The following is a 16,625-nucleotide window of genomic DNA, read 5'->3' as shown; positions in this document are numbered from 1 at the left end:
TGACATGACCACCGCGTCTATTTTCGTACAAGTATAAGAGCACGATTAACGGGAATTATTAGAGTGTGGTTCTTAACGAAATATAAAAAATCGTTTATTAACTTTTAACTAAAAAAAACTAAGAATCGGCTCTTAAATATATTATTTAAGAGCCGATTCTTAATTTTTTTAATTAAAAGTTAATAGACGGTTTCTTATATTTCGCTAGAAAATCTACCGTAAGAACCCCCATTAATATGCTCTAAAAATCGTTTCTTAACTTTTAACTAAAAAAACTAAGAACCGGTTCTTAAATAATATTTAAGAGCCGATTCTTAATTTTTTTAATTAAAAGTTAATAAACAGTTTCTTATATTTCGCTAGGAAATCTACCGTAAGAACCCCCCATTAATATGCTCTAAAGGGCTAAGGGCCGCCACTCATTATTAACCCCCTCCATAATTGGCATTCCCAGAATAACTTGGGCATTTCGTGGTTTGGTGAAAACAGTCCCAATCTCAGCTACCACATTCAGAAAAGTTTCTTTTAAACGTGATTATACTCTACACTAACTACATATTTAAATACTTTTTGTAGTTAATATTCTTCGCCTTTTTCTTGTTGAAATCTCAAATTGTTTGCTGTTCAGTGCAGCACTTTTCTATATATGTTTTAATATTTTCAAACTAAGATATCATATATTTTGTAATGTATTGCATTTTTTAAAAAGGTGATAAAAATAATACAACAATGTATGCTCTCATGGCGACTGATCAAGACCAAAAACACACGATCAATCAGTTGTAGCGGCCTTCCATGATGTTGCAGAGGTGATCTTACTATTAACTGAAAGAAGTTTTATAATTACGTACTAGGGTTTGGTCTGCCCTACGGGCGGATGAGTTTATACTAAAACTATTTTATACTAAAATATATTTTAATTTTATGAAACATTTAAAATTTTACTTTAATCTGTTTTTATTTTAACATCATATTGTAAATTTAATTTAATTTTTTTGAGTTGACAAAACCACTCACATTATTTTGTTAGATACAAAATTATTAAATTTAAAAAATGTAATGATTTATATTTTTTTTATTTGATCTCTATTGCAATTTGATTTAGTTGAAGAAAATCTGAAGTAAACTAATATTTTTTTTTATTTCTAAGAGTACCATATTTTAATATTATTACAATAACTAATTTTCTTTCGATAATAATACACCCACTTCCAAGGTAAATCGATTGAAAATATATCAAATATAATGTGATAAAATTATAAATAATTATAATTTAAATTAATATATAAAAAATCAATAATGTCATAAATAATAATTAGTATATATTATGTAACAACTAATGCTGTTTTATAATATATGTTTTTTCAGTTTATATCATATATTCAATTTATAATGAAATTTTCTTAAGTTTTAGTGTTTTACTAATTATATTTTGTAAATTATTTTAGCATTTGTTGAACTTTTTATAATAAATTATTTGTTGGAAATGTCGCTCATGCTATTTGGGAATATTTTTATAAAGTGTTATAAATTAATAAAGTATTACATTTCTAGCAGAATTTTACTTGATTTTCATAGCATAACAAATAATTTACTTCAGATAAGTTAGACTGAACCAAACGTAATTTAACCAAATAACTTAAATGTACTTTAACCATTAATAATCTGAAAATTAAGAGGAATCAAACTGCATACAAATGTTTTCTGAAAATTGTTCTTCTCTTCAAAGGCTAAAACCAAAAAAGGTAACTAAATCTTTGGATCCTCGAATGATTTTTGGATCTCAGCCACTCGCCCGAGACCAGCAAACAAAAACTTTCAAAACAGTTATCCAGACCTCACAGTGGATTCTCTCATTAACTCGGAATCCCGAACATGGAACCTACATGCAATTAGGGCTTTGGTGGATCCTCGCGACGTAAAAATTATTGAAAGTATCCCATTAAGTAGAAATCAGATGGAAGATAGGAATGAATGACATTTCACTAACAATAGGAAATATTCGGTAAAATCAGGGTATCAAGTGGAACGGGTCTATCCTGATAAGGAAAAACCACTAGATTTTTATGGACCCACAGTGGATATACTAAAAGCTTTTTGCTGGGAAGTGCGGTGCCCTCCGAAGATAAATCATTTTTTATGGCAACTCATTTCAGGTTGTATAGCGGTAATGAAAAACTTAAAAGAGAGAGGAATACAAGGGGATATATGTTGTGCTCGATGCAGAGATCCGGTTGAATCAATAAACCATGTGTTTTTTGAACGTCCTCCAGCACGTCAAGTGTGGGCACTATCTAAGATACCATCGAATCCCAATATTTTTTTCCTATTAGTTATTTTTTCGCTGACATGGATCATCTTTTTTGGAGAGTCAATCCAAAGATGGATGACCACCAATTTTCATGGATATGATCGTATATATGGAAAGGTCGGAATAACAAAGTGTTTAGCAATCTGGATATTGATCCAAGGGAAACACTTAAAATAGCAGAATTGGAATCAGCACTTTGGGCTGAGACACATATACTCACTGATCAAATGAGGGGGCATCAGGTACAGACCAGACTCACACTAGCGACTTCAGGAAGATGGTGCTTCATAGATGGTTCATGGAAAGATAAGAAACTATTTTCAGGACAATGCTGGTATAGCACCTTACGGGTTTTGATGGTTTATTAGGGGCAAGGAATGTAAAGGCATGTCTTTCACCTCTTCATTCGGAGGTGGAGGCTTTGATTTGGGCAATGGAATGTATGAAGAATTTAAGACAGTTTCAGGTTACGTTTGCAACGGATTGTTCTCAATTGGTGAAGATGGTTTCAGAACCACAAGAATGACCAGCATTTGAAAGTTATCCGGAAGACATTAAGATTTTACAAAGAAGCTTCCTCAACTCAGACATCGTTCATGTACCTCGGACGGAGAACCTACGGGCGGATAGCTTAGCATGCAGTGCTAGGAAACAACCGTCTTTCGTCGTTCACATGGATGCAAAGTTACCGATTTGGTTTACAGAGTCAATATGAATATGTGAATGTCTTGTTGTAAAAAAAAAAAAAAAGGTAACTAAATCATTTAATCTTTTCAGTTGTGGATGTACTGAATGAAAGTATAAAATTCCTATCTACTCAAATACCCCATAAAGCATATATAATTACATAATTAAGTGGGAATATGTCATCAAGCAAATAATTATACACACCAAAACTGTAAATGGTCATGTATATACGTGGTTATTTAGGTTTTAATCTTTGAGGTAATCAAATTTGTAATTCTTTGTCGGTTTGTTGTATAATTTAAAATGCAGGTCATCTATTTGTTATCATTTTTGATGCAAGTGTATTATAAAAGTGGGATGAGATTGTTTTATGGAGTTTAAAGAAACTTTTTTTTATGTTGGACGTGTGTTTAGTTTCTAGTTAACAAATCTTATATATTAAAACAGAGGTCGCAACTTTGATTCATGTGTGATTTTTTAAAAAATGAACCTAATGGACATATTTCTAGAAAGTCATGTTACATTTAATCTTTAATCTTATCATTTAAATTTTGGGCATACCTGAAATTTTTATTGGGCTATAATTGGATTTAAACAACAGATTATCCATTGGATTAATAGATAGTATACATTAAATAGATATAATTTAATGTTTTAATACTATACCTCCATATGTTAATTATTTAAATATTTGTCGATGTTAAATTTTAAAATTATGAAGATTTTTTTTAAATAACAGAAATCATATTATCTAACAATGATTAATCTTTACTAATTTAAACCAATGAAAACAAATTTTAAACTATATAGTTTATTTTAAAAATTAAACAAAAACTAAATGTTTAATTATTTACTCGATAATATAAATCTGTGAAGCGAAAAGTTTAATTTTTTAAAAACTTTCTAAATTTGTGAAATGTTACAATATTTTTGAATGTGACAATAAAAAAATATTTTACTAATCTTTATATATATAGTTACAATTTTAATAATGAAATAATAATCCAAAAATATATATATAGAAAAAGATACAAATACATGTGAAAGTTTGAAACAATCTATTCAATAAAAAATATATACCGTAAACTTATTATGCTTTAAAAATTGATAGACACATATATATTATAATATATACCAATTTAGAATTGAAAACAAATTATTTATATAAAAATAAATTGAAATAAAAGTCTGCGCGGTTGAGCGGGTCGAGATCTTGTCTATACTATTAAAATAGAAGTCATGACTTTTTTCATGTGTGATTTTTTTATTTTGACCATCCTTATAAAATTTATTAAATTTTACATAACTTAATTATCATATCTTTTAATATCTTTATTTTTATTTGAAATACTAATAAATATCTTAAAGAAATGTCTAACAAAATCTACAAATATCTTTAGAATCTTTTTAAAATATATTTTCGAAATTAGTTATTTAAAATTTTAATTATCAAAAAGTATAATTACAAAATAAATTTTAGTTTAGTTTTGATTGTAACCAAAAATTAATAATGATAAAAAAATACATTTAATAATATTTTAATGATAATAATAAGGACAATTCTCTCAAATAGTATTTTGTTAATTTTTTGTCACAAAAATATCCTTCGAAGAAGACAATGACCAAAATAACCCCATTTTTATTTTAAAATTTTGATTTTTTTAAAAAAAATTTGAAATCTTATCCCCAAAATTTTATTCATTAACTCTAAACCCTAAGTATATAATAGTTTACCATAGGGTAAAACTGTATTTTTACCCTGTAATAAAACTTATTTTAGTCATTTTCTTCATTGATTGCTACTTTTGTGAAATAAACTAAAAATGACTATTTTAGAGAATTTTTCTAATAATAATTTCAAATTGAATGTATTTTCAAAATTAAATTTAAGAAATATTTTAAAAGATGGTTTAAAAAATATTCATTTATATTTCTAATTTAAAAATAAACATATCTTATCTATTTAGCTCATAAATTATGACTTATTTCATATGTGATTTTGTTTTAATTTAGATCACTTAGAAGTAATATCTTTAAATGCTTTTACCGTATAATACATTTAATTTACACTTTCCCTCATAGAAGAAACATTTGATCTTTATTAATTTACACGGACTTTAATAACACTAAACTAAAGTTTTATAAACTAATTCGGTTTATTATTTAAACACCTATACTTAATTGGTTTAATTAATCACTATATACCAAATTCTCTATTATGTAGGTTCAACTTAATTTAATTTCCACGTATATTTCAAATTTAGAAATAAAACAAAGTTTATGTAAATCAGTATTATTACATAATAATGTTTTCAAAATAAATTTTGTTATAAAAATAAAAAAATTATAAAATAGTAATAATATTATACACCACACAAATATTATTATAAAATTAGATATATTTAACACTAAATTATATTAATTTATTGATATATTATATTGCATAATCTAAAATATTTTATAAATAAAAGCCGCACGGTCGTGCGGATCAAAATCTAGTTGTGTTTAATAGTGTATTGGGTAAATGTGCGCATTACAAAATATATATGTTGGAGAAAGAAGACATAGACAAATTGTTACCAGAGAGTAAGGCTGGGACGGATCCGGATATCCGGGAAATTTAGGGTATCCGGATCCGGATCCGGATCCGTCGGATCCGTGGATTTAATATCCGGATCCGGATTCATGGTTTCCGGATATCCGGATTTCGGATATCCGTCTCTATATTCTATTATCCGCGGATATCCGGATCCGGATCCCGATCCGCAAAAATAATTAAAAATAATATTTTTTTTAAAAAAACTAAAATTTTAAAAATAATACATAAATGAAATATTTATACAAGATTTATAAATATATATATATGTCTATAATATTGTAAAAACTAAAATATAATATTACAAAATTAATTTATGTATAAATATTATTATATAAAGTATAAATATTAATGAAATTTAAAAAGTTAATGTGTTTTAAAAGTACGGATCCGGATCCGGATATTCGGACCTAAAAATTAAGATATCCGGATCCGGATTCGGTTTGCACGGATCCAAGATTTTACTATCCGGATTCGGATCCGGACACTCCGGATATCGGATCCGGAACGGATCTCGGATCGAATCCGGATCTCGGATAATAAGTCCCAGGCCTACCGGAGAGGAATGATAATATATATTTTTTTAATGTTTCCTTATATGCGGCGAATATAAATCCACTAATATGTTTTGTTCGCGTAGTATATAATAGTTGTGGCGTTCTAAATTAAGATATAAAATTGATTGAACGAAAATTGATTAAACATATATAAAATAAAATAGACGAACTTAGTCATTTGTTTATAAAAATAGCAGTTGTTGCATCTTTAGTACTGGCAAAAGCTGAGTCTACGAAAATGGACATGGGATTATTCACAGAAAATTCTTCTAGTTGTTTTGAGGGAATTTTTTTTTTTTTTGAGAAAAGGGCTATTGTTTTGAGTGAATTCATATAATTGATTTCTTTATTTGTATTATGTTAATTATTTAAAAGTAATGTATTTCTCTCGCATAATATAAAAAGTTACCATCTTGCTTAACATGATCTGTTTTTATAGGAAAAAAAGATCTGTTTGATAGGTTTTACCTCTGAACTTAGGCAAAATAAAATAAAATATAAAAAGTAAAATGAAATATTTCATTAATTTTAGATAATCAATAATTATATGTAAATCTTTTGAAACATCAAGTTGATTTTGTTCAGGGAGTTTAGTAATAATTTTATAATAGTTTTATCAATACATTTTTATTAATGAGATTTAAAAGAAAAAGTTAACAAACAATAAATATGTCAAACAGACGAAAAAGCTTAAGAGATAACATGAACAAAAACTCTTTCAGAGTAGCATGTATCCGTTAATAAGCTTTGGACATATTCATGTTTTTTTTCATCCATGTTTTATGCATTAATAATCATATTGTAACATTTTCTTTGTAAATACTGATAAGATTAATGTATTAGATTCTCAAAAAAAAAAAACAATACAATAACACATCCAAAGATCTGAAAAAGTATTTCTCAAGAAAATACATAAAATGCATATGCTTAGTAGGACTTGGAGATGTAACATTTTACAGTATTGTGATTAACTTAATAAGGTTAAAGCTGACACTCCAGATTTCTTAGGTTCACCTGCCAAAAAAAACAATATGTTTGGTGAACTTGAGATATGAAAGAAATATGGAATTCTAATGAGGATGATCTCTGCTACTGTATTAGGTGCTAGGCAGCGGGGAGCAAGATGTCTCCACCTCAGTGTTCTTTCGACAAAACCAAGCTTGCTTTCAACCTCTGAGTACTTTTCAAGGTCCTCGATGTTGTGACCAGAAGTTCCAAGAAATCTGAAAAAAATTGTCTTAAGATTTAAGATTTCTACAACGAACTACAGTTAAGAGACTGTCCTTTTCATACAGTAATCATACCTGATATTATCCACCTCAAATGGGGGAGGATTTCTACATGATGTGAAGGTGTTATAAGGTGCCGATACAGGTAAAAGGCATATGTTCAGAAGCTGGCCAAAGAAAAACGGCCTTAAGATAAGATTTGTCAATGCTAATATTGTTTTTAGTGTTTGTTATGTAATTGATATGGAGACCTGAGCTTAGGAGTATGGTACCGTAAGCTTTTGCTTTAGAATTTAAAATGGCGCAATGACGTTTAACTTCTCGTAGTCCACCGACCTGAAACAGAAAGTGCTTGGCTTTTCTTGTCAAGGTTCGCACCAATAACATTAGCGTCCCTAGATTCATTTTTTCAGGTAAAAACCACCACATCTTAAGAAAATTATAACTACAACACTATTAAGATAATGGTTCATTATCTATTCAATATTCATGGTGTTCATCAAATGGTGAGATGTACTGAAAGTTCGGAGAGAACTTGGTAATGAAAAAACAGACCTCCGATAATTGTAGACTTTACGGTGGCGAGGGATAAGAATTTCTGGGAAATCAGTCAACCGAGGAGACTAATTAAGATCTCTCGCTAATGAAATCATCTGGTACCTCGGTGCACTCAGTCTGCAACAACACCAAAAAAAATCAGAAGTGTGAAACAGAAGTTCTCAATGAAAAAGTGGGAGATGTAACGACGGGTTTCGGCGTGATGTTCTGAAGCAGCACTGCAAGTCTCTCGAACTCTGGATGGTGCTGGAAATATAAGGTTACAGCATCGACAGAGGTTTTTAAGGAACCAATTGCTTCATGCCTTGCGAAATTGATTTCATATCGAGGGGAGATGAGAGAAGAATCTATGCAAACCATGTCGAAGGTGTCTATTTATGGGTAGGAGATCGTGATGAAGTTGAAGAGGACGGAGGTGGCGAAGTAATGATACGAAGTGGGGATCGAGTTAACTAGGATTGAATAAGAAGGTTAATGGCATCGTCCTTAAGAGTGGTGCATCCGTTACTCAGGAGAGAAACAAATCTATTTTATTGTAAAGATTTCAAAATTACACAAAAGGATTAATTATGATGTAACTCGATTCCGCTACTTGTTATAGTTTTACTGATTCAAACATTGATTTTTACCATTTATAAATAACCATTATATTCCACAGCATAAATGGATCATGTCCTGTTACTTGGCATTATCAAAGTGAAACTGGTCTTCAAAAATGATCTAATGTCACATAGGTATCATCATAAAAATTAAAACAAGACTTCGAGGCTGATACAAAAAAACACTTCTAAGCTCAAATGAGTTATATCCCTACTTGGAAATTCTTATTGATTCGTTTCTGGTTTTTTCTCCAACAAATCCTCTCAAGCTGACCAATTCATACTCAAGAACTTAAAACTTACTTTGCTCTAGGATGCTTTGTCACTTTCCTTGTAAACGCAAACTCTCCAAACTTATGCCCAACTTTCCCCTCTGTGATCTTACAACGCACGTGAGTTTTGCCATTGTAGATTCTCACCGACGAATCAACATACTCTGGCAGAATCGTCGACCTCCTTGACCATATTTTCCTGTTCAGAGCTGCATTTTTCTTCTTCATCAAGAAGGCGTCAACGAACGGATCTTTCCATACAGATCGGCTCACCATCTTATTGCCTTTCTTCTCATCTTCTGTACCTTCAACCGAAGAAAACGGCAAGCTCGGCCATTCTTTTGCAACATCCACGCGGATGTTACGCCCATTCAACTCCTATTTAATCACCCCCAAGAACCAACATAAAGAGCAAATTAACAATAATTTAACATGCTATAAATATATCTATAGGTAGATGGATGCTACATTCAAAATCTAACCTGTCCATCCATAGCTGAAATAGCAGATTTGGCAGAATCCTCACTTGTGAAATTGACAAATCCATAACCCCTTGACCTTCCCGTCACTTTGTTTGTCATGACTCTTGCTGCAAAAGCAAAACAGGACAAGTTTAACTAAAAAATGATAATACGTGTTAACCATAGTCAGCAAGATAGTTAAGTCCCAAGGCACAACAAGGCAAAACGCAAATCCTATATTCTATTGCAAATGTATATCGAAATCAATCATTCATGGACGATGGTATAATGATGACTAATACACGGCTTTAAACCCAACCACACATCCTTGACATGGTTTAAACATGAACTAGTACAAAGATGAGCAAGATGGGTTTACCCTCTGTCACTCCATTGAAGGTAGAGAAAGCATCTTTTAAGGACTGGTCGTCAGTTCCTGGTGATAGGCCTGGGGCAAAAATAATTCAAAGTGTTTATAATAAGAGAGAAAAAATCTATAAACAGTAACAAAGATTCACAGCTACAATTGCAAAAAAAAAAAAAAAAAAAAAAATAGATAGACTTACCACCAATGAAAAGTTTTGTGGACATGTAGCGGAGCATTGATGTCACTGGAACATTTCTGTTCTGTAAAACCCCGAGTTTGGTGCATACAGCCATTTGTAGATGCCTGGAAACAGATAAACCCCATTAAAATGAAAACAGTTTCAACATATTTAGACTCCAATTTCAACTAAATTTATATTCAATCGAAACTCGTAGAGATCAACCAAAGTCTAAATGATTCATTCGGTAAGAAAAAATATCACATTTTTGGATTTAATTGTATGAAATGAAGTGGTAGACTTCAAGTAACCCCTACATCGAAAAAACGAAGAAGGAATCGTAAATCAAAGAGAGAAGAAGAAACCACAAAACCTGGAAATCGATAGTTGAGACCAGAGATCGATTTTTTGGGGGCAGATGGTAACAACGAGTTTACACTCGTTAGGGCTTCTCGCGCTTTGAACCAAGCTCGGTTCAATCAACAGATCTCATCTGTCTCCCTGTTTTCAATCGGTTTACCGGTCTTGTCTTTTTGGTTTACGTATAAAGTTACCCAGCTATTCCACCGGAGAAGCGGCGTCGTCTTTGTCAAAATCAAAACCTAGCACGTCTTCAATCGTGTCATACTCTACTCAGGCTCTTATCTAATTGTGAAGCCCAACTAAAATAATAAAGCCCATATTGTATACAGTTAGGTTTTTTTTTTTTTGTGCACCCAGTTTTAGGTTTTTATCGCTTTATCAAATGCCTACTTCTTTCACCCAACTTCGCGTTGGCTGAATAATACTTATTACATTTGACATGAGGGTATAGTTTCCCTAGATATGGGGTTTAGATGACTGAAAAATGTTGTGTCTGCTGGTACGACATGCTCTTAGGCATGAGCATCTCCAACCCTATGCTATTTTTGCATCTATATGTTATAATAGAATAAAATCTATTGTGACCCACCTCTATTTCTTTCTTTAAAATAGAAACTGTTATTTTTATCTTTATATTCTGGGAAAAAAATAGCAATCCTCTATAATAGAGATATGCTTTTTTATTTACAAAATAGTCCTTTAACTTTTTATGATTATAAACAAAAGACATTTATGTAGAAATACAATTTTTAACACATAAAACACACAGTTATTTGTTAGATAATAATTTTAATTTTTACAATTATACTTGAAATAAGAAAAATATTATAATTTTATTGAAAGTCAAAATTTTTATTAAACAAATGATATTTTAAACGAAAATGATTAGTTATAAATTAATTTTAAAAGTTGCACATAAATATTACATATAGATAACAAAATAAGTTGAACATAAATATAATTAATACAACATAGTGAAACAGCTTAATATCCCGGTAAATTATTTCCGGATCTACAAAGATCATTAAAATATTGTCCAAAACGAAGTGGATGGAGGAAGACCTTGTTGATTTTGTTGCTCGTGACTGCGCTTTTGTAAAATCCGTGCTTTCTCTGCTTGGAAAATATTCACGAACATTTGGATCTTCTATGGAATTTAAATTTTTATTTTGTTTTCTTCTTTCATCTCTTTCAAAGCAAAATTTTTACTTTGAATCTCCAACTGATGTTGTCTTTGTTCGCTTGACTTCTTTAGGTTCTCCAAAAAGTGTTGGTTACCTTTTTTTAATGTATTGATAACTGGTGTGGTTTGATCAACAATCCTTTTTAGAGGAAAAAATAAGGGAATACATTGGAGAAGAATTCATCTCTATTATAGAGTCTCTCTATTATAGTGGAAAAATAGGGGAATACATCGGAGATTGTCTAATATATGTTTTAATTTCTATAGAGCTAGTCTTAATGGCAAAGTAACAACGTTGCGCAGCCTCTGGGTCGTGTTCAATTGATAAGTCACACATCAAAAAAGTATGAGATATCAAACTGTTTTTTTTTTTAACGCTGATTTATTATGTCATTACAATTATGAGAAATATTACATAGACGATTTGACAACCGATAATACTACTTGTCTTATGATGATCTACGCCTAACTGCATCACCTGAGCCGTCCTATGAAGATCCACGCCTGACTGGATTTACTTGCACAATGTTGAAGATCCCTTGTAAGTCTTTCTTCCGTAGTCTGCAGTAATAAATCGCTCCCTCCGGGACTTGAAACCTGGATTTCCTGTATTCTGCAATAAATTTCATAGTCTGGGATTCGAACCCCAGACCTGGGTGTAGAAGCCTTTAAACCTTAACCATTAGGCTACGGTGCTTCCACAAAGTCTCACATTGGAAATTAGAAAAAAGAGAGTCCAATATATAAAGAGATGTTCAATTCTAATTAGTATGATGCTTTTTGGGAAGAAGTCCAAAAGTAAATCTTTCCGGTCTAGCCTATTAGACCAAAAATATACAATATCGTACTAATCAGATAATAAAGAGTTTGACATTGGCTTTCACAATCTCAACAATTCGTATCAAAGCCAGATTGACGAGAAATCTTCAAGAAGATCTAAATACCCTTCGAGATATGAATGGTAACCTTCGAGTTAGGAATGGGAATTATGTGGCAGAGATCAAGTCAGAAGATCCTGGAAGTCCAGTTGTGGGACGCGAGATAAGTATGGTCCTTAGTTTGAAGGGAGAATGTGAGATATCAAACAAAGTCTCACATTAGAAATTAGACAAATGAGAGTAATATATAAAGAGATGTTCAACTATAATTAGAACAAATTTTTTTGGGAATGAGCCCAAAAGTAAATCATGCGGGCCAGCCTATTAGATCTAAAATAGATAATATCATACTAATCATATAATAAAGAGTTGGACATGGGCTTTCACAATCCCAACAAAAAATTCTTTACCAAACTTGCGACATGAATATTATAAAGTTAAATTACATTATGAAATTCCTTTAACAAAAAAACAAAATTACATTCTTCTTTATAAGTTCTATTATACTCAAAACGATATATGTTTTTATCTTTTTTCTTTTTGGGAACGCTTAGGTAGTGAAGGTAACATTATAAGCAGTAGCGGATCCAGAAAATATTTTAAGTGAAAACGTAAATATTAACAAAATAATTTTACTTGGTAATACGAGGAACTTAATGAATATAGCACATGGACAAAAGGAAACTTAGAAAAAAATGAAGGGAAAAGGAGTAAAGGAGCTTTGAATCCAAGCTAATGGGGGCAAAAAATAGCTTTTAACCACTAACACTAGAACTTTTTATAATCCTCATGCATTTAAATGTAGTTGTATATTTTTGTGGTGGCAGCTGCCCCCTTGCTGCTACATAACGTAGATCCGCTGTTGATTATTAGAATTTAGAAAACTTTAGAACATGTGCACCCAAAAGGAAACTTTAGAACAAATTCCACTAGCATCAGCCTAACAAACTAAGCTTTGTTATGGTATTTACAAACAAAGCCTTGTATTGGCCGGGGTTCACGTCTTCACTCCTCACCTAGAGCGTGTTTGGTAGATAGTAGATTAAGTGAAAGTAAATAAAATGGAATAAATGGAAGGGAAGATGAAAAAGTAAATAAGTAAAAAGAAAAACAGTAAATAGCGTAACTTACTTTCGTCTTCAAAAACAATGAGATAATAAGTAACATATTTACCCTTTTTCAAACAGTAACCAGCGAAATTAATAAAAACTAGGTGTATTTTTACACCGTGTACAGAAATAAAATTTTTAAAATAGAAATTATATTTAAAAATAAATTTGTCAATTTTTAGATTTTATTATGTGCTTACATTATTTAATAATAATTTTCAATTTAATTATATGTAAAAATTAAAATAAAATAAAAAACTTATATTTATATTTATATTTATATTTATATTTAATGATATATATCTATACATTTAAAATCATAATAATGGAAAAAAATATCTTTGTCTTTTGGTTAAAATATATTAAATATAAAATTAAGAAAAAAGTTTGTTAGGTATATCCATATATAATTATCAAAACATAAAACTAAATCATATTTCTAAAATTTATAGATATTAAAAATAAACTAATAGTATTAGGATTAGAAATATATAATTTAATTTTATCACTTTCAAAAGAAAATCATAATTTTTTAAGAATTGTTTTAATAATACAAATAATATAAATATAAAAAGAGTCAAATAATAATTCAAAATGTAAAATGTTATTAGATTTATATATTATATTATTTACTGTTATACTAATAATATTGTATGAATTATTACCATAGTCTAAATTTTTTACCAAAAATATAAATCAACATTAAATATAAATGTAAATATCACAATTATCTTTAAGCCATGTGATTATTGTTAGCACGAGTGAAATCAATTCTCAGAATGTTTAGAGAATTTAGTTAATTGGATAACTTCTATTTTACTTTAGTGGCAAAGTATGAGTTGAACATTTTTTTTTTTTGTTTAACCAGGTGTTGGCCTTGCGGCCCACCACTTAAGCCCGGCGCCACCCTTTGTCTGTACCTTTTTACGGGCCCTGGATACGCCTCTCCTTCCACGCGAGTCGAACAGCCGACCTCCTCTCTCCAAGGAGGTACTACCACTGGACTAGTAGGTCCTGGTAGTATGAGTTGAACATGGAGTAAATAATGTTCTCGCTAAAAGTGTTATCTATAAGTAACATCCAGTCAGATCCCTCGAGCCCATGTATGAGATACAAGAGAACACAGAAAATGGGCTTTTCAATATATGAGCTCACTGATCGCACATCTTTGTGTAAGTAAATATAAATAAAATATTTTTAGAGAAATAGGCATTATCTCAACGTAAAATTTGTTTGTTAATTTTGAGATTTTGAATTGAGAATCAGTTTTATCCATTCCCTTTTCTTTTCCTTTTTCTAGAGAAAGGATGATTTTCTGTAAAGTAAAGTGGAATTTTAGTTGGAAGAATGTGATGCTCTAATGATTCATCAAAGACTTTATAAACATTATATTGATAAATATTGTAATTTTCATAATTAATGTAGAGTCATCGTCTTTGCCTTGGCACATGATCATGGTCACACACATCCCATAATATAATTCTTTATATTTTTCATTAAAAAACATGAATATATATACATATATATAATTTCATGAACAAGCTTAGAGGTGGACATTCTGGTTGATTCGAATTCTATTCAAATTTTAAGTGTCCAGGGTCAAAGAACTAAGTCCCATTCAATTATTTATAAATTTTGGTTTCGGTTCAATTTGAATATTTGCGGGTTTAGTTTGAATTTGGATGTTTATTTAAATTATATAAAAAATTCAAAAATCAATAACCATAAAAATTTTAAATTCCAAAACTAAGTATAATATTCAACATATAAATTTTAATATTGTATGCTAAACATCTAAATTAAAATTAAAATAGGTTCAATTTAGATATTCGGATGGAAAACCGCTAGACATTTAGTTTTGAATATTTTGGATATTTTACTTTTAGTTAATTTATAGGATTTTTAATAATACAAAATATTTTTGAGTACTTTATATATTTGGTTGGATATTAAATCTATCAATAAAATCTATATATAAATTTGATTTAGATATATTTTCAGTTTGAGTAGGATTTGAATCTAGTTTTTCATATACCAAAATTTTGAACTGATTCTATATCTTACAAGCTCTAGTTTAAAATAGTACAATTTTTAATTGGATTCGGTTCGTTTTTTTAAATTCAGGTATTTTGTTCACACGCCTTAGCCATATATATCAAATTAGCCCATCTTATTTATCATTTTTTTACCCAGAAACATGTCCTAAAATTCTTTGGATGCCGCTGAGGGAATACATTTAATTATAAAATATAATAGAGAAAATTGCCAAAAGAGAACAAAAAAACAACATAGTTGTCCCTATGGTATAAATCTATTTTTACCATTTTTTTTCCTTTTACCCTTTTCATATGTTAAAATTAATGAAATAAATAGTTTTAAGAATCAAAAAAATTATTAACAATATAAACAATTAATAAAACACCCATTTACACAAACACATTTTTTTTGGGTTGAAAAACATAATAAATAATTTTTTCAAATTACGTTCTACTAAAAGTAGAATTCCTCTTCTACACAAAACGGGTGAGTAGAAAATGAATTCTAGAATGAACATATCCATCTACTTTTTTTAGAACGTACAACCTACTTTTTACTATAATTCTAAATATGGGGAATACGAATTCTACTATTTGTAATGATCGCTACTTTTATTTAGAAAGATGTTTCTACTTTTATGGAGTATTCTAAGTTATCAGGAATGCAAAATCTAAATCATACACGAATGTCTACAGAGTGTAGAAATTACATTCTGGAATTTTGTTATGTTCTACACAGTGTAGAAGCCTTCTACGGATAAAAAACTGTTTTTTCGAAAATTAAGGAAGTTGCAGTTTTAAAAATATTCTAAAAATATTCTAACTTCCTAAACAAAACAATTTTGAATGTTCTTCTTCACCAATCTATGATTTCCCCATGATTTCTCTATATTTTGTCTTGTGATTTTCACAAACTCTTGTTCTATGATGCATATCTATACAACATGTGGTGTTTGGGAGTTTGGCGCAACCACGGGATGGGTTTTTTCGGCTGATGAGAAAGGGGCTAGGCTACTGTTATTGGAATCAAGTTCTACCTTATAGGTTTTTAAAAGAATGGTTTTGGAGGATTTTGATATGGAAGAAGATAGCTTACCCGATTTGAAGTTGAGTTATCTACTTACTGAGTTGATCAATACATCAACATGTCCACCTGTGATCATTGCAAATAATCGACAGCTTCAGAATTTTGTCGGTTTTGTTCAAAAGTGTGTTTCTACTCGATTGTGTGTAACATCTAA

The 16,625-nt window shown here is 30.0% G+C and overlaps 1 protein-coding gene across 1 annotated transcript; it reads right to left on the bottom strand.

The window, feature by feature from the left end:
• Positions 1-8,602: 8,602 nt before the first annotated feature.
• LOC106301655 (40S ribosomal protein S19, mitochondrial-like) lies at positions 8,603-10,411 on the bottom strand. Its single transcript, XM_013738107.1, has 5 exons — positions 10,189-10,411; positions 9,837-9,940; positions 9,650-9,718; positions 9,292-9,398; positions 8,603-9,187 (listed from the first exon to the last, which is right to left on the bottom strand). The coding sequence occupies exons 2-5, from the start codon at positions 9,928-9,930 to the stop codon at positions 8,837-8,839; spliced, it is 621 nt and encodes a 206-aa protein (XP_013593561.1). The 5' UTR covers positions 9,931-9,940; positions 10,189-10,411; the 3' UTR covers positions 8,603-8,836.
• Between the last annotated feature and the right edge of the window lie 6,214 nt (positions 10,412-16,625).

The sequence above is a fragment of the Brassica oleracea genome, chromosome C7 (genome assembly GCF_000695525.1).
Source record: "Brassica oleracea var. oleracea cultivar TO1000 chromosome C7, BOL, whole genome shotgun sequence".
NCBI lineage: Eukaryota > Viridiplantae > Streptophyta > Magnoliopsida > Brassicales > Brassicaceae > Brassica > Brassica oleracea.
This window is presented reverse-complemented; position numbering and strand designations above follow the sequence as displayed.

What these genes read in the sequence shown, in the direction of transcription:
- LOC106301655 (XM_013738107.1), bottom strand. Translation starts at nt 9,930, where the DNA reads ATGGCTGTATGCACCAAACTCGGGGTTTTACAGAACAGAAATGTTCCA. An exon ending in CTTCAATGGAGTGACAGAGG is followed by an intron (nt 9,399 to 9,649) that starts GTAAACCCATCT and finishes TTGCTTTTGCAG; the next exon opens with CAAGAGTCATGACAAACAAA. An exon ending in TTTCAGCTATGGATGGACAG is followed by an intron (nt 9,188 to 9,291) that starts GTTAGATTTTGA and finishes GTGATTAAATAG; the next exon opens with GAGTTGAATGGGCGTAACAT.